Raw genomic sequence first — 24,467 nt, 5'->3', positions numbered from 1 at the left:
CCTTGTCAATGTATGTGGGGGAGTTTTATTGAAGAAAGGTATTTACGACTGGCATAACTGCAGTGGAAAGTTGTGCTAGCAGAAACTGGTCTGATCTCCTTTTTAACATGCGGTCCTTTGTCCTAATATTGCAAGATATTGGGCAAACGATTTAGGCTAGGAAAATAATGGGAACATATTGCTAAAGTCCATCGGCGCCTCTATCCATCACTGTAAGCAGGAGCTTCCAAGTCCAACAGGGACAGAGTTTGGATTTCTCTGGAACTGAGTGTCCCTACTAGCCTGAATTTAGTATCTATAGAGAGCAAATCTTAATACAAGATGAATGCTGGGTGTGTTATGATTCTGATATGTTCTGTAGCGGAGATACAGGCATTAGACAAACTTGTGTTAAATTCACTAAGACTGAAGAGATAGGAGGGTCTGGGGAGCCAGCCCTTTTGGTGATGTCACCGAGCTACACTTTATAAGTTTATACCCTCACCCCAGCCTGGAGTCTGTCTGTCTGCTGGAGTCTATGTGAGTCTGACTTGAAGAGCTGTTCCTAACCAGAGTCCTGATGCATTGGGACATATGGGAACTCCACTAGCCTGGTTGCCTCAAATGATCTGAACACATGTAAATGTTATTTCTCATTTAACCCCTGTTATTTTTATAATTACCTCTGTACATATTTGCAATTGTTTCTTTTTGTAACAACTTTGTAATATTTTTCTATAAACACTGCCTAAACTTTAATGGGGTATAATATTTAATACTAGATTAGTTCTTCATGCTCTAAAACGTACCCTAAGTCTTCTGAAGGGAATTACGCTACTGTTTTGGGTTAGCTTCGGATCCGTTTAATCGAAGCTGGTGGCAGCATCCCATGTGCGGGCCTTTGGGTGTCGTTGTAGCGACCGCGGCATTGATAATTATTGTTCCTGCCTGAGTGGGAGTATTTATATCAGCTCGCTGCAGAGTGCCCAATAGCCAGTACATAGCAGGCAGCCTTTCTGGCGACTAATTATCCTAGGTGCAGTACCTAATCTGACCTGAGGGTAAGGGGGGCGCCAGAGAGCTGCAGGTTTCAAGTGGAACTGTAAGCGGGATATACATAAATCCCTGCAGTTCGTGGTATATTGAAGAGCAGTGGGATACCTAAAATAAGCCCCTGCTGTAGACCAAGAGGTCAATAGCCTTGTGTGTGTTTTTCATCACATTGTAGCAGTGGAGGGATAACTAAGATAAGCCCCCTGCACATGTGATAGCCGTCTGTTGGCCTAAAGTCACCCTGACCCGTGACGTAGGGGTGACGTCACGGTGTGAATCGTGACATATTGGCGGCAGCGGTGTGGATTCGTGACAATCGCCCCTCCTTCGCACCGCATGGTCTGCTAAGAAATTATATGAAAGAACTGTAAGGGTTTTTTCAACTTTAATCCCTTTTTATTTGTAATCGTTCTGTACATATATTTGTCTCATTTTAGAATATCTTGTTCCACTTCTGTAAACATTGCCTACCTTTTGGAGTAAAATATATAAAATTACTAGCTTTGTTTCTCCTTGCTCTATGATGTACTGTCGCGTCCTCTGAAGTGAATTACGCTACTAATTGGGTTGGCTCCTGACCCATTATTGATTGAGGAATAGGAGTCGGTGGCAGCGGACCGTGCTGGGCTTGTTGGGTAAAGCTGGCGGCGACGGAACAGAGTTTATAAGAGTATTGCTCGGCTGTGGCTGGAAATAATTATATCACCCTCACTGCGGTGTGCCCAATAGCCAGTACATAGCAGGCAGCCTTTCTGGCGACTAATTATCCTAGATGAAGTACCTAGTCCGACCTGAGGGAAAGGGGGCACCAGAGAGCTGCAAGTTCCAAACCGGAACTGGGATATAGATAAATCCCCTTCAGAAGGAACCAGGGGCAACCAAACAACCTCGGTTCATGACAAATTGGTGTCAGCGGTGGGGATCAAAAAAATATCCCCCATGATTCAAGACACCACCTCTGATATCATCATTAGACCTCACAGTATCAGGCCCCGCCCCACACCCCAGTGATGTCACAACCTATGACCTCATCATTAGACCCCGCAGCATCAGGTCCCACCCCACACCTCAATGATGTCACCACCTATGACCTCATCATTAGTCCTCACAGTATCAGGTCCCACCCCACACCTCAGTAATGTCACCACCTATGACCTCATCACTCATTAGACCCCGCAGTATCAGGTCCCACCCCACACCTCAGTGATGTCACCACCTATGACCTCATCATTAGACTTCACAGTATCAGGTCCCGCCCCAGACCTCAGTGATGTCACACCTATGACCTCATTAGACCTTACAGTATCAGGTCCCACCCCACACCTCAGTGATGTCACTGTGGGTGGAGATAAGGGGAGGGGGAAAAATAATAAATTACTGATAGGGGTTTGTTATAAGTCTCCAAAAATAATGAACGCAATGGAGAATATCCTCGTAAAGCAAATAGATGAAGCTGCGACCCAAGGAGAAGTCATTATTATGGGGGACTTCAACTACCCTGAAATAGATTGGGGAACAGAAACCTGCAGTTGCAGCAAAGGTGATCGGTGTCTGACAACTATGAGAGACAATTACCTCTGATAACTGGTTCAGGACCCAACAAGAAGGGGGCACTGTAAGACCGAATATTAACCAACAGGCCAGACCGCATATCAAATATAAGGGTTGGGGGTCACTGGGGGAATAGTGATCACAAAATAATAAGTTTTCATGTCTCCTTTAATAAGATGGGTAGTAGAGGGGTGACAAGGACACTAAATTTCAGGAGGGCAAATTTCCAACGGATGAGAGAGGATCTTGGTGCAATTAACTGGGACAATATCCTGAGACATAAAAGTACACAAAGAAAATGGGAGACGTTTATTAGCCTCCTGGATAGGACATGTGCACAGTATATACCGTATGGGAATAAACATACTAGAAATAGGAGGACCAATATGGCTAAATAGAGCTGTAAGGGGCGCAATAAGTGACAAAAATAAAGAATATAGAGAATTAAAGGAAGTAGGTAGTGATGAGGCATTAAATAAATACAGAAAATTACATCAATTCTGTAAAAAGCAAATCAAGGCAGCAAAGATTGAGACAGAGAGACTCATTGCCAGAGAGAGTAAAAATAATCCCAAAATATTCTACATAAATAGTAAGAAACTAAAAAATGATAGTGTTGGCCCCTAAAAATAGTCTGGGTGAAATGGTGGATGAGGATGAGGAAAAAGCCAATCTGCTAAATGACTTTTTTTCATCAGTATTTACACAAGAAAATTCCATGGCCGACAATATGATCAGTGATAACAAAAATTCCCCATTAAGTGTCACCTGCTTAACCCAGCAGGAAGTACGGTGGCGTCTAAAAATCACTAAAATTGACAAATCTCCGGGCCCGGATGGGATCCACCCCCGAGTATTGCAGGAACTAAGTACAGTCATTGATAGACCATTATTTGTAATCTTTAAAGACTCCATAATAACAGGGTCTGTACCACAGGACTGGCGTATAGCAAATGTGGTGCCAATATTCAAAAAGGGGACAAAAAGTGATCTCAGTAATTATAGGCCAGTAAGCTTAACCTCTACTGTGGGTAAAATCCTGGAGGGCATTCTAAGGGATGCTATACTGGAGTATCTGAAGAGGAATAACCTCATGACCCAGTATCAGCACGGGTTTACTAGGGACCGTTCATGTCAGACTAATCTGATCAGCTTCTATGAAGAGGTAAGTTCCGGACTGGACCAAGGGAACCCAGTAGATGTAGCGTATATGGACTTTTCAAAAGCTTTTGATACGGTGCCACACAAAAGGTTGATACATAAAATGAGTAATGGGGATAGGGGAAAATATGTGCAAGTGGGTTGAGAGCTGGCTCAGGGATAGGAAACAAAGGGTGGTTATTAATGGAGCACACTCGGACTGGGTCGCGGTTAGCAGTGGGGTACCACAGGGGTCAGTATTGGGCCCTCTTCTTTTTAACATATTTATTAATGACCTTGTAGGAGGCATTCAGAGTAGAATTTCAATATTTGCAGATGACACTAAACTCTGCAGGGTAATCAATAAAGAGGAGGACAATTTTATATTACAGGATGATTTATGTAAACTAGAAGCTTGGGCTGATAAATGGCAAATGAGCTTTACTGGGGATAAATGTAAGGTCATGCACTTGGGTAGAAGTAATAAGATGTATAACTATGTGTTTAATTCTAAAACTCTGGGCAAAACCGTCAATGAAAAAGACCTAGGTGTATGGGTGGATGACAAACTCATATTCAGTGGCCAGTGTCAGGCAGCTGCTACAAAGGCAAATAAAATAATGGGATGCAGTAAAAGAGGCATAGATGCTCATGAGGAGAACATAATTTTACCTCTATACAAGTCACTAGTGCGACCACACATAGAATACTGTGCACAGTTCTGGTCTCCGGTGTATAAGAAAGACATAGCTGAACTGGAGCGGGTGCAGAGAAGAGCGACCAAGGTTATTAGAGGACTGGGGGGTCTGCCATACCAAGATAGGTTATTACACTTGGGGCTATTTAGTTTGGAAAAACGAAGGCTAAGGGGTGATCTTGTGTTAATGTATAAATATATGAGGGGACGGTACAAAGACCTTTCTGATGATCTTTATAATCATAGACCGGTGACAGGGACAAGGGGGCATCCTCTACGTCTGGAGGAAAGAAGGTTTAAGCATAATAACAGACGTGGATTCTTTACTGTAAGAGCAGTGAGACTATGGAACTCTCTGCCGTATGATGTTGTAATGGGTGATTCGTTACTTAAATTTAAGAAGGGACTGGATGCCTTTCTGAAAAGTACAATGTTACAGGGTATATATACTAGATTCCTTGATAAGGCGTTGATCCAGGGAACTAGTCTGATTGCCGTATGTGGAGACGGGAAGGAATTTTTTCCCCAATGTGGAGCTTACTTTTTGCCAAATGTTTTTTTTTGCCTTCCTCTGGATCAACATGTTAGGGCATGTTAGGTTAGGCTGTTGGGTGAACTACATGGACTTAAAGTCTTCCTTCAACCTTAATAACTATGTTACTATGTCACCACCTATGACCTTATCATTAGACCTCACAATATCAGGTCCCACCCCACACCTCAGTGATGTCACATCTATCACCCCATCATTAGACCCCGCAGTATCAGGACCCACCCCACACCTCAGTGATGTCACCACCTATGACCTTATCATTAGACCTCACAGTATCAGGTCCCACCCCACACCTCAGTGATGTCACCATCTATGACCTCATCATTAGACCTCACAGTATCAGGTCCCACCCCACACCTCAGTGATGTCACCATCTATGACCTCATCATTAGACCTCACAGTATCAGGTCCCACCCCACACCTCAGTGATGTCACCACCTATGACCTCATCATTAGACCTCACAGTATCAGGTCCCACCTCACACCTCAGTGATGTCACCACCTATGACCTCATTAGACCTCACAGTATCAGGTCCCACCCCACACCTCAGTGATGTCACCACCTATGACCTCATCATTACACCTCCCAGTATCAGGTCCCACACCTCAGTGATGTCACCACCTATGACCTCATCATTAGTCCTCACAGTATCAGGTCCCACCCCACACCTCAATGATGTCACCATCTATGACCTCATCATTAGACCTCACAGTATCAGGTCCCACCCCACACCTCAGTGATGTCACCACCTATGACCTCATCATTAGACCTCGTAGTATCAGGCCCCGCCCCACATCTGTGATGTCACCAATGATATTTATCACTGTTAGATGTTTTCCATGCTCGGAACCAGTCATTCGTGATGTAAGACCGTTGCTTGCTGTCAGTGGGCGGAAGTATTTATTATTTACATATAGATGGAGGATATCTGCGCACACGGCTGAGGTTTTGTCACAGGGTGTCAGTGTAGGTGACATTCAGGATCCTGCGGACTCCTCCTGCTTAGACGCCTTCCCCAGGATGCGGCCACCATCCTGGAACAGACGCCATCACACTGACTGGTGCTCCGCCTCCTGCTGTCATCTGAAGCTCCTCCCCCACATGGGCGAGTCTGAGCAGGGCCAGGCCCAGGTCCGCCTCTCCGGCCCGGTACTTGCCGGCAGCCTTCCCTGACATTGTGCTGATCTCTGACCCCTCGCATTCAGCCGATCGTGGAGAAGAAAGGCGCACGGGCACCAGACGCTTCCGGATGACGCCGGTGTGATGAGTCCGCGCTGTCAGCTCCTGACCCACGTAGCAGCCCTTCGAGAAGCTGATCCCATTCATGTAGGCGAGGTTGGACTCCAGCGGTAACGCCACGCCCGGGGGAAGGTCCTGCACGCCCTCCGGGAGCCCTGCAAGAGGGAGAGGAGCCATCAGTTGACCACACCCCGAGACCTTGTCACTGCTAGAGCTGCGTCATCCTACAGCGCTGCGGTCACTATTCTGCTGTTACATCGTGTCTTATCCTCCTGTCACCTCCAGAGCTTCGGTCACTAGTCTTCTGTTACATCGTGTCTTATCCTCTGGTCACCTCCAGATCTGCACTCACTATTCTGCTGTTACATCGTGTCTTATCCTCCAGTCACCTCCAGAGCTGCAGTCACTATTCTGCTGTTACATCATTGTCACGATAATGTATAAAATGTAATATGATTATTAATTTTCCCTGATAACACAACACTGTGGGCTTTGACCCCCCTTCTCTCTTTGTTTCTGCTGTGTGTGTGAAGCTATTCTTCTCAATGCTCTGCCCTGCCCCCAATCTCAGGAATGTTTATTGCGCTTGTAGATGCACAAATCTCCCTCCAGCTGAAACTGGTCTAGTCCTCTCAAAAAGCCATGAGGGTCTTTGTTCTTTTATGGTAAGAAATTGGGCCACCGATTTGGGCTAGGAAAATAATGAGTATATATTGCTCACTTCCATCGACAGAGCTGCTAAACACTGTAAGCGCGAGCCTCTAATTCCAATGGGTACAAAGTATGGATTTCTCCGGAACCGTGTGTCCCAACTAGCCCGAATTTGGTACCAATAGAAAGCCAATTGTAAAATAAGATGAATGAGGGGTGTGCCGATTCTGGCATGTTCTGGAGCAAAGATACCAGAATTATAAGAATTGGTGTTATACTTTGCAAGATCGAGGCTAGAGGAGGGTCCAGGGAAACCAGCCTCTTTAGTGATGTCACAAGGCTGCAGATTTTAAGTTTCTGCACTTCACCCAGCCTTCAGTTTTTGCCTGAGGAGCTGTACTATGCACTGGGACATCTGGGCTCTGCCTGCCAGCATGGTTTTGCCTGCAATGATCTGAGCACATGTAAGTGTTACTTTCTGTTTTAATCCATGTTATTTTATAATTACTTTGTACATACTTTCAATTGTCTCTTATTGTAACATCCTTGTAATATTTTTATAAACACTGCCTAATCTTTCGGAGTAAAATATTTAAATTACTAGTTTCGTTCTCCTGCTCTAAAACGTACCCTAAGTCTCTGGAGGAGAATTACGCTACTAATTTGGGTTGGCTTCGGACCCGTTATTCGAAGCTGGTGGTGGCATACCGTGTCCTGTGCTTTTGGGAGTCATTGTAGCGATGGCTGCATTGATAATTATTGTTCCTGCCCCAGTGGGAGTAGTTATAACGCCCTCGCTGCAGCGTGCCCAGTAGCCTGTACATAGCAGGCAGCCTTTCTGGTGACTAATTACCCTAGTTGCAGTATCCAATCTGACCTGAGGGTAAGGGGGGGCGCCAGAGAGCTGCAAGTTTTCAAGCAGAACTGTAAAGCGGGTTATACATAAATCCCTGCACTTCGTGTTATATTGCAGGAGCAGTGGCATAACTTAAATAAGCCTCTGCTGTAAATTGATAGGTCAATAGCCTTGAGTGTGTTTTCATCACATTTGAGCAGTGGAGGGATAACTAAGTTAAGCCCCCCTGCACATGTGATAGCCGTGGGCTGGCCAAAGGTCACCCCGACCGTGACGTACTGTTGGCAGTCACAGTGTGATCCGTGACATATTGGTGACAGTCACGGTGTGAATTGTGACAATCATGTCTTATCCTCCGGTCACCTCCAGAGCTGCAGTTACTATTCTGCTGTTACATCGTGTCTTATCCTCCGTGTTGTGAATTCTGCTTTTGGGTTCCCTCCGGTGGTGGTAGGTGGTAATGCAGTTGTCCCTGGGTTTCAGTCCTGGTCAGGTGTTTCTGCTGATTGCAGTTCTGACTGGGGTATTTAGGTGTGCAGGATTCATTAGTCCTTGCCAGTTGTCAATTGTTGTTGGGAGGTGTTGGACCTCTGCCTGGTTCCTCCTGCCTTTCTGCCAAATCAGCAAAGATAAATGTCTGGGTTTTTTTTCTGTGGCACACATGCTGTGTGCTTCATGATTCAGAGCTATTCTTTTGTGTTTTCTTGTCCAGCTTAGATTGTGTCAGTATTTTCTCAGTCTTGTTGGATTCTCTGGAGTGGCAGATATACATTCCATGTCTTTAGTTAGATTGTGGAACTTTTTGTATTATCTGCTGTGGATATTTTTGAAGGGTTTTAATACTGACCGCCTAGTATTCTGTCCTATCCTTTCCTATTTAGCTAGAGTGGCCTCTTTTGCTAAATCTTGTTTTCTGCCTGCGTGTCTTTTCTTCTCCTACTCACAGTCAATATTCGTGGGGGCTGCCTATCCTTTGGGGTTCTGCTCTGAGGCAAGGTAGTATTCCTATTTCCATCTATAGGGGTATTTAGTCCTCCGGCTGTGTCGAGGTGTCTAGGGTTTGTTAGGCACACCCCACGGCTACTTCTAGTTGCGGTGTTAGTTCAGGATCTGCGGTCAGTACAGTTTCCACCTACTCCTGAGAAAGTTTCATGCGGCTCCAAGGTCACCGGATCATAACACCTCCGGTCACCTCCAGAGCTGCAGTCACTATTCTGCTTTTACATCGTGTCATATGTTCCGGTCACCTCCAGAGTTGCAGTCACTATTCTGCTGTTACATCGTGTCTTATCTTCCAGTGACCTCCAGAGCTGCGGTCACTATTCTGCTGTTACATCGTGTCATAGTCTCCAGTCACCTCCAAAACTGCAGTCACTATTCTGCTGTAACATCATGTCTTATCCTCCGGTCACCTCCAGAGCTGCCGTCACTATTCTGCTGTTACATCGTGTCTTATCCTCCGGTCACCTCCAGCGCTGCGGTCACTATTCTGCTGTTACATCATGTCTTATCCTCTTGTCACCTCTAGAGCTGCAGTCACTATTCTGCTGTTACATCGTGTCTTATCCTCCAGTCACCTCCAGAGCTGCGGTCACTATTCTGCTATTACATCGTGTCATATCCTCCAGTCACCTCCAGAGCTGCGGTCACTATTCTGCTGGTACATTGTGTCTTATCCTCCAGTCACTTCCAGAGCTGCGGTCACTATTCTGCTATTACATCGTGTCATATCCTCCAGTCACCTCCAGAGCTGCAGTCACTATTCTGCTGTTACATCATGTCTTATCCTCCAGTCATCTCCAGAGCTGCAGTCACTATTCTGCTGGTACATCGTGTCTTATCCTCCAGTCATCTCCAGAGCTGCAGTCACTATTCTGCTGTTACATCATGTTTTATCCTCTAGTCACCTCCAGAGATGAGATGAAGTAACAGCAGAATAGTGAGTGCAGCTCTGGAGGTGACTGGCGGTGTCGCTCAGCGGACGCAGAGGGTGGGCACAGCAAGGCTCTCGGTTGGGTTCGCACCGTGCCGGTATCGGTGTCGCCTGTAGTCCTGGACGCTCCCCAGCTTGGCTCCTGGCAGCAGGTCCCTGACATTCTGCCCCGTCTGTGCCACCATCCGGCAGCCCATCTCCGGGCACCTGGGGTCCGGCACACATAGGGGGGCCAGCGTGGGCAGCATGCCCACCGGAGGGTCCTGCTTCTCCTGGATCAGAGCCCACACGGACAGCTCGGGGCACGGCCGCACATCCACCTTCTGACGAAAGTTGTAAACTTGCAGATGCTGACGAATGGAGTCCACCGCTGCCACGTCGCACTCCAAGAGGAGGTCATGAGATCCGTCTTGAGGCCCCGGGACCCTGCAAGACACAGCCGGGAGTGAGAGGGGCACCGAGGAGCGCTCCACCTGAACTACACAAAAAATAGGAGGTAAGGCAGCACCGAGGAGCGCTCCACCTGCACAACACAGAAAAGAGTAAGTAAAGCAGCACCAAAACCCCTAATTTTCCCTCACACCAAACAAATTTTTATAGCTCTATGCTGGGCAGACAATTGTCCCTAGACTCCTCAATCCCCCCTCCCATCGAATACTGGCCAAACCTGGTACTTTCTTTGTTGAGATTCTTTGTTCTATTAATGTGATATATAGTGGCACTGATCCGGGCTAGGGATATAAGAATTATATATTCCAGATGTCCATCGATAGATCTATCACTCACCGAAAGTGCTAGCAGCTAAACGCAATGAGGGCAAAGAGTGGATTTCTCCATAAGCGGTCCATGTAATTGTGCCGTGCTTACACTTAAAAGAATCGCCCCGACGTGGTGCACCTTGGAAACCTGGTTTAGCACGTATACGAGATTCATACAGCAAGATATGCATAAAAATATTTTTCATATTCTAAGAAAAGGGGAGGTTTCAGCCCCTAAGTGATGTCACCGCAAGGGAGTGCCTGGGTTTTAGGCTAAGAAACAAGTAGTGAAGCGAACAGTCTTCCGAGGTCTTTGTGTCCGGGGTCTAGCTGCGTACAGATGTGACATGCATCTAGATGTATGCATCCTACAAAGCCCACAGGCCAGCCATGATGATATGAAATGATCTGAACGACCTGTAAGTGTTCTTTTCAATTTTAGCCCCATTTTATTTGTAATCTGTATTGTACATATGATATTGTCTCCTTTATAATATCTTTTTATACTTTGTAAACACTGCCTACAATTTTTTTGGAGTAAAATATAAAATTACTAGCTTGTCGCTCCATGATCTAAACAAACTGTCGCGCCCTCTGAAGTGAATTACGCTACTGATTTGAGTCGGCTCTGGACCATTAATGCTTGGAAAATCAGAGCTGGTGGCAGCATACTTTGTCCTGTGTCGTTGGGCGTCTTTGCAGCGACCGGCGGCATTGATAATTATAGTTCCCTCCTGTGTGGGAGTAGTTATATCGCCCTTGCTGCAGCGTGCCGAATAGCCAGTACATAGCAGGCAGCCTTTCTGGTGACTAATTACCCTAGGTGCAGTACCCTGACTGACCTGAGGGTAAGGGGGCGCCAGAGAGCTGCAAGTTCCAAACCGGAAGTGGGATATAGATAAATCCCCTTCAGAAAGAACCAGGGGCAACCAAACAACTCTCACTAAAAACTTGCACAGTTCTTGCGAGGAAATGGCACAAAAAAGTTTTGGAGAACAAGCTCAGTGCTTACTAGTCCTGAGACAATAGTGTGTACTTGCGATTACCCCCTCCCTTTCACTTTGTTTTTCTATCCTATCTTTTATTTGGCAATGATGGCCGCAATGGAGAAGACTGGTACATCCAGCAGAAGGACACTCTTGTTAAGAGTATGCATGTACCATGGCCTGGAACCCCATGACAAAACCAAGGCTCAAATGGTCACGAAACTGGTGCAATTTGAAGCAGACCAGACCCGGTCTCAGAGCCCAGTGGCCGCAGAAGCCGGCCCAAGCGAAAGTGGTGCTGCAGCAGAGGTCTAAGCACTGAATGCTGGCCCTACTTGCAACCAGAGCGGATTGGACCCAACAGCACTCAGATCCCTAAACCCCAGCCAGAGCACTTTCCTGTGATGGAAAAGGACGGGGACTTGGACACGTTTCAAGCCTGCAGACAGTATCGGCTGCCGGATAGCGAATGGGCCTGATACCTGACCCCAGGGCTAAGAGGAAAAGCTCTGGAGGAGTTTGCTTTTCTACCACCAGACCAAGATGAAGATTATGAGACCATCAAGCAGGCCCTGATAACCAAGTACCAGCTAACCCCTGAGGTTTACCGTAGAAAGTTCCGGAACCTCCAAGGTGCCCACACGACAGTTACAGCAATGTGGCGCATGGACTCAGGACCCACTTTGACCAGTGGACCCAAGGACTGTCAGTGACAACCTTTGCACAGCTGCGGGACCTGATGATCAAAGACCACTTCTTACATCTTTGCCCAGCTGAGGTGCGACAGTTCATGATGAACAGAGAACCCAAAGACGTGACGAAAACAGCGCAGATTGCCAATGCTGACCAAAGGCCAACCGTAGATCGGAAGTGCAGAAGCCAATCACCGCCAGCTGGAGGGGGGTAAGCCTTCAACCAACTCCAGTACCCCTGCCAGCCAACTCACCAGAGGCCCTGTCCCCGTTGCCAACAGCATCAGACCTACCACCGACCTTCGAAAGTGTTTTTTCTGCAAGCGGACTGGTCATATCAGCGCCAACTGTCAAGAGAAGCAGAGGAACCACCCAGTCAAGGCCCCAGGGCCTAATGCAGCAGTTCTTTTGGTGGGTGGGGTGGTTTGGAGGGTGTGTGACAATGTGCAGCACGTCACCATGGGAGGCCATGTCGCTACAGGCTTCAAGGACCCGGCGCTGAACGGACCCTCATCCGACCCGAAGTGGCGGCCCCTGAAGAGATCATTCCAGGGAAAACCCTGACTGTCATCGGGATTGGGGGCATCAGCTGTTCCTTGCCAATGGCCCGGGCTTATATTGATTGGGGTGCCGGGAGCGGGGTGAAGGAAGTGGGGCTGTCTGATAACTTGTCCACTGATATTTTATTGGTGCCTGATTTGGGGAGGATGGTTGCATATTATGTCCCTGACTCCCCTCCCCGATCGAATGCTGATAATGATGGGAAATTGCATGTTGTCTGATAATCATTTTTCTGAAAATGCCAAGGGTAATACCGATAATGATGATGATGAAAATGTGCATGTTTTACCTGTTAACCATTTATTTCCTAAGAATGATGTGTCCACAGGTGCAGGAGTGCTCAGTCACGTCTCTCCGTGGGTGGGTTGGCTGAGGAACTCCTAACAGGAGCAAGCGTCGGTGCTCAGGGAAATGGGGAGGTGCATGGGAACCATGAGGAAGGTGATGCCGTGCAACTGACCAGTGCCACAGAGGAAGGTAACTGCCCCATAAGTAGCACTGCCACTGAAGTGTTGGGGGGTGGATGGGGAGGTAGTACCCATAGCAGCGCCCACTGATGGGTCTGTGGAAATCCCCGGTGAGATAGCCTACGTAGCTGCTGTCACCCGCAGTCAGAGTGCCCGGAACGCAGATAACTGTCTGCCTTCTGGACCCTCCTCAGTCATCATTGTGACTGAACCAGAGATGGACCCAGAGCAGGTCCCAGAGGGTTCCCATGGGGAAGGGTCCCTGACGTCGCTTCTGGCTGCCCCTAACCTGCACTCAGATGTGAGCCTGGAGAATTTGAGACACCTAGCCGACAAGCCCACCTCCATGACTGATAAGGAGAGGGTGTTCTGGGAACGAGGGAGGTTGTACCAGGACACAGTACCCGGAAAATAGCAAAAGGAGTGGTTGAGGGAAAGACAGCTGGTCGTCCAGCACCGATTCAGGAGTGAGTTGCGGATTGCCCATGAGATCCCACTCGCTGGACACTGGGGGATCAGCAAAACTAAGGCCCGGCTGTCTCAACACTTCTATTGGCTCAAGATGGGGACAGATGTGACAAACTACTGACGCTCCTGTATCACCTGCCAAAGAGTGGGGAAGATGGGGCCTGCACTTAAGGCTCCCCTGATCCCTTTGCCAGTGATAGAGGAGCCTTTCCAGAGGATCGCGGTGGACATTGTGGGCCTGTTTGCTGTCCCCAGCAGCTCTTTAAAACAATACATCCTCACTGTGGTAGATTACGCTACCCGGTACCCAGAGGCAGTGGCTTTGTCCACAACTAGGGCAGATAAGGTGGCGGATGCACTGTTGGCCATCTTTTCACCAGTAGGATTTCCCAGGGAGATGCTTACCGATCAAGGAACCCAATTCATATCTTGCCTAATGGAGGATGTCTGTAAGAAAATGCAGGTGAAGCGTCTGGTATCGAGTGTGTATCACCCACAGACCAATGGCTTGTGTGAGCACTTGAATGGTACCCTCAATCAGATGCTGCACATGCTGGTTGAGACCCAAGGGCGCAACTGGGAGCGGTACCTCCCACACCTGCTGTTCGCTTACTGAGAGGTTTCGCAGGCCTCGACGGGGTTCTCCCCCTTCGAGCTCCTGTATGGCAGGCGAGTTCGGGGTCCCCTTGGGTTGTAAGAGAATCCTGGGAAGAGGAGCCGAACCCTTCTAAAGTGTCTATAGTGGAGTATATCATGCGCTTCCGTGACAAAATGCAGACCTTGACACGGTTGGTGCATGACAACATGACGCAGGCTCAGACTGATCAGAAGCACTGGTACGACCAGAACACCCGGGAGCGGACCTACCCCGTACCAAAGGATAAGCTTCAGGCAGCCTGGGAAGGCCCATACGTCATTCACCAACAGCTCAATCAAGTCACCTATGTGGTCACGCTTGACTACGCTCGGGTTAGGCGAAAGGCCTTTCACGTCAACATGATGAAGGCTCATCGCGAACGTATAGCTTACGTCCTACCGATCTGCAGCCTGCCCGAAGACGGGGAGGAAGACCCCCTCCTGGACATGGTGGCCCAAGCCAAGGCCGGTGGGTCCATCGAGGATGTGGAGGTAAGCGCCTTGTTAACCGAACCCCAGTGGTCGCAGTTGCGGACCACGCTGGAACCCTTCCGGGTCGTGTTCTCCAACAGACCTGGAAGGACTATGTTAGCGGTCCACGAGATGGACACCATGATTCATGCCCCACTACGGCGAACACCCTATCGGATCTCCGACGATCAATGAGATGTTACAGCTGGGGGTGATTCAACGGTCAAAGAGCGCATGGGCCTCACCTGTAGTTCTCGTGCCAAAGAAGGATCGGACCACCTGGTTCTACGTGGACTACAGGGGGCTCAACGCCATCACAGCCTCTGACGCACACCCAATGCCGCACATCGAGGAGCTGCTTGAGCGGTTAGCTATCACAAAATATCTGACCATAATAGATGAGTCGAGGATACTGGCAGATTCCCCTGAGCCCCGAGGCGCAGGAGAAGTCCGCCTTTATCACACCCTTCGGACTATACGAGTCCACTGTCATGCCCTTCGGCATGAAGAATGCCCCTGCCACTTTCCAGTGGATGGTCAACCACCTGCTTCAGGGACTGGAGAAGTACGCAGTGGCGTACCTGGATGACATTGCCATCTTCAGTTCCTCCTGGGATGAACACCTGCAGCATCTCCAGGAGGTGATCAGGCGACTTCACCGAGCCGGTCTGACCATCAAGCTGGGAAAATGCCAGAGAGAGGTCCACTACCTGGGACACCGGGTAGGCGGGCACTCCATAAAGCCAGAGCCTGGGAAAGTGGACGCGATCGTGTCCTGACCCACCCCCAGGACTAAGAAACAGGTGATGTCCTTCCTGGGCACCTCAGGGTACTATAGGCACTTCATACAGAACTATAGTAGCCTGGCAAAACCCTTGACTGACCTCACCAGGAAGAGGCTAACATAGTCGACTGGACCGACGGCTGTGAGGGGGCCTTCCAGGCTTTGAAAACAGCCCTGTGCAACTCTCCTGTGTTGAAAGCAGTCGACAGCAGTCGACTGTTCTTGGTGCAGACCAACACCAGCGAGTTTGGCCTCGGTGCTGTGCTCAGCCAGGTTGACTCAGATTACCAAGAGCACCCCGTGTTATACCTGAGCCGGAAACTTCTGCCGAGGGAAGTGGCCTACTCCACCACCGAGAAGGAGTGCCTAGCCATAGTCTGGGCCTTGCAAAGTTTGCACTCCTACCTGTATGGGCGCACCTTTACTGTGGTGATGGATCACAACCCTCTGCGCTGGCTACAAGCCATGTGTGGAACCTGTTGTGAATTCCGTTCTCGGGCTCCCTCCTGTGGTCGTGAATGGTACTTTGGTGAGTTCTGTCCTTGGACACCCTCTGGTGGCTTTGAGTGGAACTGCTGATCTTTGAGCTTGGCTTTCTCAGCTGCCCTCGTTTATTGCTGCTGCTGGCTTCCCTATTTAACTCTGCCCAGGTCGTTAGTTCATGCCAGCTGTCAATGTCTCAGTACTGGTTCAGATCTCTCTTGGATTTCTCGGATGACCTGTCTACTCCAGCAGAAGCTAAGTCCTCGCTAGTTCATTTGCTGTTCATTGGTTTTTGAATATATTTCTCAGTACATGTTATGTTTCCAGTCCAGCTTGCTATTATATTTCCTTGCTAGCTGGAAGCTCTGGGGGTGCAGAGCTGCACCTTCACACCGTGAGTTGGTGTGGAGGTCTTTTTGCACACTCTGCGTGGTTTTTGTAGTTTTTAATACTGACTGCATAGTTCCCTTTCCTATCCTCTGTCTTTCTAGAGAAGATTCGGCCTCCTTTGCTAAAATCTGTTTCATTCCTGTGTTTGTTACTTTCCTCTTAACTCACAGTCAATATTTGTGGGGGGCTACCTTTACTTTGGGGAATTTCTCTGAGGCAAGGTAGGCTGCTATTTCTATCTTTAGGGGTAGTTAGCTCTTAGGCTGTGAAGAGGCGTCTAGGGAGAGTTAGGTACGCTCCACGGCTATTTCTAGTGTGTGTGATAGGATTAGGGATTGCGGTCAGTAGAGTTACCACTTCCTCAGAGCTTGTCCCAGGTTTTCCATTTTAACCATCAGGTCATTTCGGGTGCTCCTAACCACCAGGTCCATAACAGGAACCAACGGAAGGTTGCTACGCTGGAGCCTTGGTCTCCAGCAGTATGACTTTACCATCGAACACAAAATGGGTAGGGAGCATGGCAATGCAGATGGGTTGTTCCGCTGGGGTGAACCTGCTGAGGTGCGCATGGAGGAGTACCGCGAGGTCCTGCCTCCGTAGCGCAGTCCAAAAGGGGGAGGTGTCAGGAACATGAGGTATCTAATTGTGTATTATCACGAAAACTGAGCTTTGCTTTGTCCCTTAAAGCTGAGTAGACACGCGCTGTGGGCCATTCCAACCCCTCTTCTTCTCACTCTGCCTGCTGTATGTGTATGTGCATCCAAAACCCCTCATTTTCCCTCCCACCAAAAGAATTTTTATAGCTCTATGCTGGGCAAACAATTCTCCCTAGACTCCCTCATTCCCCACTCCCATCGAATACTGGCCAAAACTGGTACTTTCTTTGTTGAGATTCTTTGTTCTATTAATGTGATATATAGTGGCACCGATCAGGGCTAGAGATATAAGAATTATATAGTCCGGATGTTCATCGATAGATAGACCGAAAGAGCTAGCAGCTAAACGCAATGAGGGCAAAGCGTTGATTTCTCCTTAAGCAGTGCTTACACTTAAAAGAATGGCCCTGACGTGGTGCACCTTGGGAACCTGGTGTAGTTCATATACGAGATTCATACAGCGAGATATGCATACAAATATTTTTCATATTCTAAGAAAAGGGGAGGTTTCAGCCACTAAGTGATGTCACCACAGGGGCAGTGCCTGGGTTTTGGGCTAGGAATACCTTAGTGAGACAGCATTCTTGCAGTGTCTTTTGTCCGGGGTCCAGCTGCTCTACAGATGTGTCCTGCACCTTGATGTATCTCCTGAGCACATAGGCAAACTGGAGATGAAATGATCTGAATGACCTGTAAAATTTTAATCCCATTTTATTTGTAATCTGTATTGTACATATGATATTGTCTCCTTTATAATTTATTTTTATACTTTGTAAACATTGCCTACCTTTTTGGAGTAAAATATATCATTTACTAGCTGTCTCTCCATGCTCTAAACGAACTGTCGCGTCCTCTGAAGTGAATTACGCTACTGATTTGGATTGGCTCCGGACCCATTAATCCTTGGAAAATCGGAGCTGGTGGCAGCATACTTTGTCCTGTGCCATCGGGCATCTTTGTAGCGACCGGCGGCATTGAAAATTATTGTTCTCGCCTGTGTGGGAGTAGTTATATCGACCTTGCTGCAGGGTGCCCATTAGCCAGTACATAGCAGGCAGCCTTTCTGGTGACTAATTACCCTAGGTGCAGTACCGTCTGACCTGAGGGCAAGGGGGCGCCAGAGAGCTGCAAGTTCCAAACCGGAACTGGGAAGTGGGATATAGAAAAATCCCCTTCAGAAGGAACCATGGGCAACCAAACAACCCCGGTTCATGACAAATTGGTGTGAGTGGGGGGATGATAAAGGTATCCTCCACGTGAACCGTGACATATTGGTGGGATCTCGGTGGGATTCGTGACATATTGGTGGCAGCACGGTGGGATTTCTGACCCTGTACAATACAGAAAAGAGGAGGTAAAGCAGCACCGAGGAGCGCTCCACCTGCACAACACAGAAAAGACGTAAAGCAGCACCGAGGAGCGCTCCACCTGTACAACACAGAAAAGAGGAGGTAAAGCAGCACCGAGGAGCGCTCCACCTGTACAACACAGAAAAGAGGAGGTAAAGCAGCACCGAGGAGCGCTCCACCTGTACAATACAGAAAAGAGGAGGTAAAGCAGCATCGAGGAGCGCTCCACCTGTACAATACAGAGAAGAGGAGGTAAAGCAGCACCGAGGAGCGCTCCACTTGCACAATCCAGAAAAGAGGGGGTAAAGCAGCACCGAGGAGCGCTGCATCTGTACAATACAGAAAAGAGGAAGTAAAGCAGCACCGAGGAGCGCTCCACCTGTACAACACAGAAAAGAGGAGGTAAAGCAGCACCAAGGAGCGCTCTACCTGTAGAACACAGAAAAGAGGTAAACCAGCACCGAGGAGCGCTCCACCTGTACAACACAGAAAAGAGGAGGTAAAGCAGCACCAAGGAGCGCTCCACCAGTACAACACAGAAAAGAGGAAGGAAAGCAACACCGAGGAGCGCTCCACCTGTACAACACATTCTACTCCACCTCCCACCTGTGTAACGACATCTGACGACATGAATTTTGAACAAGAAAAACAGAACAGGACACATCAGCCCTGCCCCCGCGGTCACTCCTCCATCACTAATATAGGACCGGACACATCAGCCCCGCCCCCGCGGTCACTCCTCCATCACTAATATAGGACCGGACACATCAGCCCCGCCCCCGCGGTCACTCCTCCATCACTGCTACAGGGCCGGACACATCAGCCCTGCCCCCGCGGTCACTCCTCCGTCACTGCTACAGGGCCGGACACATCAGCCCTGCCCCCGCGGTCACTCCTCCGTCACTGCTACAGGGCCGGACACATCAGCCCTGCCCCCGCGGTCACTCCTCCGTCACTGCTACAGGGCCGGACACATCAGCCCTGCCCCCGCGGTCACTCCTCCGTCACTGCTACAGGGCCGGACACATCAGCCCTGCCCCCGCGGTCACTCCTCCGTCACTGCTACAGGGCCGGACACATCAGCCCTGCCCCCGCGGTCACTCCTCCGTCACTGCTACAGGGCCGGACACATCAGCCCTGCCCCCGCGGTCACTCCTCCGTCACTGCTACAGGGCCGGACACATCAGCCCTGCCCCCGCGGTCACTCCTCCGTCACTAATATAGGACCGGACACCTCAGCCCTGCCCCTGCAGTCACTCCTCCATCACTGGACACCTCAGCCCTGCCCCCGCGGTCACTCCTCCGTCACTGCTACAGGGCTGGACACATCAGCCCCGCCCCCGCGGTCACTCCTCCATCACTAATATAGGACCGGACACCTCAGCCCCGCCCCTGCAGTCACTCCTCCATCACTGGACACATCAGCCCCGCCCCCGCGGTCACTCCTCCATCACTAATATAGGACCGGACACCTCAGCCCTGCCCCCGCGGTCACTCCTATGTCACTGCTACAGGGCTGGACACATCAGCCCCGCCCCCGCGGTCACTCCTCCATCACTAATATAGGACCGGACACCTCAGCCCTGCCCCTGCAGTCACTCCTCCATCACTGGACACATCAGCCCCGCCCCCGCGGTCACTCCTCCATCACTAATATAGGACCGGACACCTCAGCCCTGCCCCTGCAGTCACTCCTCCATCACTGGACACCTCAGCCCCGCCCCCGCGGTCACTCCTCCGTCACTGCTACAGGGCTGGACACAGCCCCGCCCCCGCGGTCACTCCTCCATCACTAATATAGGACCGGACACCTCAGCCCCGCCCCTGCAGTCACTCCTCCATCACTGGACACATCAGCCCCGCCCCCGTGGTCACTCCTCCATCACTGGACACATCAGCCCTGCCCCCGCGGTCACTCCTCCATCACTAATATAGGACCGGACACCTCAGCCCTGCCCCTGCAGTCACTCCTCCATCACTGGACACATCAGCCCCGCCCCCGCGGTCACTCCTCCATCACTAATATAGGACCGGACACCTCAGCCCTGCCCCTGCAGTCACTCCTCCATCACTGGACACATCAGCCCTGCCCCCGTGGTCACTCCTCCATCACTGGACACATCAGCCCCGCCCCCGTGGTCACTCCTCCATCACTGGACACATCAGCCCTGCCCCCGTGGTCACTCCTCCATCACTGGACACATCAGCCCTGCCCCCGTGGTCACTCCTCCATCACTGGACACATCAGCCCTGCCCCCGTGGTCACTCCTCCATCACTGGACACATCAGCCCCGCCCCCGTGGTCACTCCTCCATCACTGGACACATCAGCCCCGCCCCTGCAGTCACTCCTCATCACTGGACACATCAGCCCCGCCCCCGTGGTCACTCCTCCATCACTGGACACATCAGCCTTGCCCCCGTGGTCACTCCTCCATCACTGGACACATCAGCCCCGCCCCCGTGGTCACTCCTCCATCACTGGACACATCAGCCCCGCCCCCGTGGTCACTCCTCCATCACTGGACACATCAGCCCCGCCCCTGCAGTCACTCCTCCATCACTGGACACATCAGCCCCGCCCCCGTGGTCACTCCTCCATCACTGGACACATCAGCCCTGCCCCCGTGGTCACTCCTCCATCACTGGACACATCAGCCCCGCCCCCGTGGTCACTCCTCCATCACTGGACACATCAGCCCCGCCCCCGTGGTCACTCCTCCATCACTGGACACATCAGCCCTGCCCCCGTGGTTACTCCTCCATCACTGGACACATCAGCCCTGCCCCCGTGGTCACTCCTCCATCACTGGACACATCAGCCCCGCCCCCGTGGTCACTCCTCCATCACTGGACACATCAGCCCTGCCCCCGTGGTCACTCCTCCATCACTGGACACATCAGCCCCGCCCCCGTGGTCACTCCTCCATCACTGGACACATCAGCCCTGCCCCTGCAGTCACTCCTCATCACTGGACACATCAGCCCCGCCCCCGTGGTCACTCCTCCATCACTGGACACATCAGCCCCGCCCCCGTGGTCACTCCTCCATCACTGGACACATCAGCCCTGCCCCCGTGGTCACTCCTCCATCACTGGACACATCAGCCCTGCCCCTGCAGTCACTCCTCATCACTGGACACATCAGCCCCGCCCCCGTGGTCACTCCTCCATCACTGGACACATCAGCCCCGCCCCTGCAGTCACTCCTCCATCACTGGACACATCAGCCCTGCCCCCGCGGTCACTCCTCCATCACTGGACACATCAGCCCCGCCCCTGCAGTCACTCCTCATCACTGGACACATCAGCCCCGCCCCCGTGGTCACTCCTCCATCACTGGACACATCAGCCCCGCCCCTGCAGTCACTCCTCCATCACTGGACACATCAGCCCTGCCCCCGCGGTCACTCCTCCATCACTGGACACATCAGCCCTGCCCCTGCAGTCACTCCTCATCACTGGACACATCAGCCCTGCCCCCGTGGTCACTCCTCCATCACTGGACACATCAGCCCTGCCCCCGCGGTCACTCCTCCATCACTGGACACATCAGCCCCGCCCCCGTGGTCACTCCTCCATCACTGGACACATCAGCCCCGCCCCTGCAGTCACTCCTCCATCACTGGACACATCAGCCCCGCCCCCGTGGTCACTCCTCCATCACTGGACACATCAGCCCTGCCCCCGCGGTCACTCCTCCATCACTGGACACATCAGCCCTGCCCCTGCAGTCACTCCTCATCACTGGACACATCAGCCCTGCCCCCGTGGTCACTCCTCCATCACTGGACACATCAGCCCTGCCCCCGCGGTCACTCCTCCATCACTGGACACATCAGCCCCGCCCCTGCAGTCACTCCTCCATCACTGGACACATCAGCCCCGCCCCTGCAGTCACTCCTCATCACTGGACACATCAGCCCCGCCCCCGTGGTCACTCCTCCATCACTGGACACATCAGCCCTGCCCCTGCAGTCACTCCTCCATCACTGGACACATCAGCCCTGCCCCCGCGGTCACTCCTCCATCACTGGACACATCAGCCCCGCCCCCGTGGTCACTCCTCCATCACTGGACACATCAGCCCCGCCCCCGCAGTCACTCCTCCATCACTGGACACATCAGCCCCGCCCCTGCAGTCACTCCTCCATCACTGGACACATCAGCCCCGCCCCCGTGGTCACTCCTCCATCACTGGACACATCAGCCCCGCCCCCGTGGTCACTCCTCCATCACTGGACACATCAGCCCCGCCCCTGCAGTCACTCCTCCATCACTGGACACATCAGCCCTGCCCCCGTGGTCACTCCTCCATCACTGGACACATCAGCCCTGCCCCCGCGGTCACTCCTCCATCACTGGACACATCAGCCCCGCCCCCGCGGTCACTCCTCCATCACTGGACACATCAGCCCCGCCCCCGTGGTCACTCCTCCATCACTGGACACATCAGCCCCGCCCCCGCGGTCACTCCTCTATCACTGGACACATCAGCCCCGCCCCCGCGGTCACTCCTCTATCACTGGACACATCAGCCCCGCCCCCGTGGTCACTCCTCCATCACTGGACACATCAGCCCTGCCCCCGTGGTCACTCCTCTATCACTGGACACATCAGCCCCGCCCCCGCGGTCACTCCTCTATCACTGGACACATCAGCCCCGCCCCCGCGGTCACTCCTCTATCACTGGACACATCAGCCCCGCCCCCGTGGTCACTCCTCCATCACTGGACACATCAGCCCTGCCCCCGTGGTCACTCCTCTATCACTGGACACATCAGCCCCGCCCCCGCGGTCACTCCTCTATCACTGGACACATCAGCCCCGCCCCCGCGGTCACTCCTCTATCACTGGACACATCAGCCCCGCCCCCGCGGTCACTCCTCCATCACTGGACACATCAGCCCCGCCCCCGTGGTCACTCCTCCATCACTGGACACATCAGCCCTGCCCCCGTGGTCACTCCTCCATCACTGGACACATCAGCCCCGCCCCCGCAGTCACTCCTCCATCACTGGACACATCAGCCCCGCCCCTTTGTCCGTACAGGACATTAGTTTGTGGACCGTGGGAGCGATCACAGCTCCCAGCGACCAATCAGTAAACAGCTTTGATTGCGACATAATCCGGAAAGATAGAAGCTGCAATGTGATTGGATCCTGTGGGCAACATCGCTGTGATTAGGCCCTGCTGTCACAGATCTGTGCTGTGCTGGGAGTTGTAGTCCCCTTGTGTAGAGCGTCTCTTACGTCACAATCAGCATTATATAACGTGCACGAGCACGACTGTGACCTGCCAGGAGCAATCATGGCGCCTGCAGCCTGCGTGCCCACACTGACGTCAGGACGTACCGGTACACAATCACGTCGTATAGGCTCCTCCCTTGCACGTTCAGCAGGTGAGCGTACATGGCGCCGTCCCTCAGTCTCTCCGCGTCGTTTGTCATTAATCCCTGCAGAAAACTCTCGATGTTCGGACCTCGCAGTCGGAGAAGCCCCCGGACCTCGGCGAGCGGGAAACAGGCGCTGCTCACACGGCGGAGCCACGGCCGGAGGAGCGGGGAGAGGAGCCGCGGCCGCATCGTGACAGCGCGGGAGTCTGCGTGACGTCAGAGCGTGGGACCTGGAGCGCCGCCTTGTGGAGGGAACGTGTAATACCCTCCCCCTGCTGGAGGAGACGTGTAATAATACCTCACAGAGCTCCCCCTGCTGGAGGAGACGTGTAATAATACCTCATATAGAGCTCCCCCTGCTGGAGGAGACGTGTAATAATACCTCATATAGAGCTCCCCCTGCTGGAGGAGACGTGTAATAATACCTCATAGAGCTCCCCCTGCTGGAGGAGACGTGTAACAAGATCTCATAGAGCTCCCCCTGCTGGAGGAGACGTGTAATAATACCTCATATAGAGCTCCCCCTGCTGGAGGAGACGTGCAATAATACCTCATATAGAGCTCACCCTGCTGGAGGAGACGTGTAATAATATCTCATATAGAGCTCCCCCTGCTGGAGGAGACGTGTAATAATACCTCATATAGAGCTCCCCTGCTGGAGGAGACGTGCAATAATACTTCATAGAGCTCCTCCTGCTGGAGGAGACGTGTAATAATAC

At 51.5% G+C, this 24,467-nt stretch overlaps 1 protein-coding gene across 1 annotated transcript; it reads right to left on the bottom strand.

Moving 5' to 3' along the window:
• Window positions 1-3,863: 3,863 nt before the first annotated feature.
• On the bottom strand, window positions 3,864-23,977 carry IBA57 (iron-sulfur cluster assembly factor IBA57). The gene is made up of 3 exons (XM_077267782.1): window positions 23,708-23,977; window positions 9,745-10,079; window positions 3,864-6,368 (listed from the first exon to the last, which is right to left on the bottom strand). The coding sequence occupies exons 1-3, from the start codon at window positions 23,935-23,937 to the stop codon at window positions 5,977-5,979; spliced, it is 957 nt and encodes a 318-aa protein (XP_077123897.1). The 5' UTR covers window positions 23,938-23,977; the 3' UTR covers window positions 3,864-5,976.
• Window positions 23,978-24,467: the final 490 nt, after the last annotated feature.

This window comes from Ranitomeya variabilis, chromosome 6 (assembly GCF_051348905.1).
Source record: "Ranitomeya variabilis isolate aRanVar5 chromosome 6, aRanVar5.hap1, whole genome shotgun sequence".
NCBI classification, from domain to species: Eukaryota; Metazoa; Chordata; class Amphibia; order Anura; family Dendrobatidae; genus Ranitomeya; species Ranitomeya variabilis.
The sequence above is the reverse complement of the archived record's forward strand: the minus strand, read 5'-3'. Positions and strand labels throughout refer to the sequence as shown.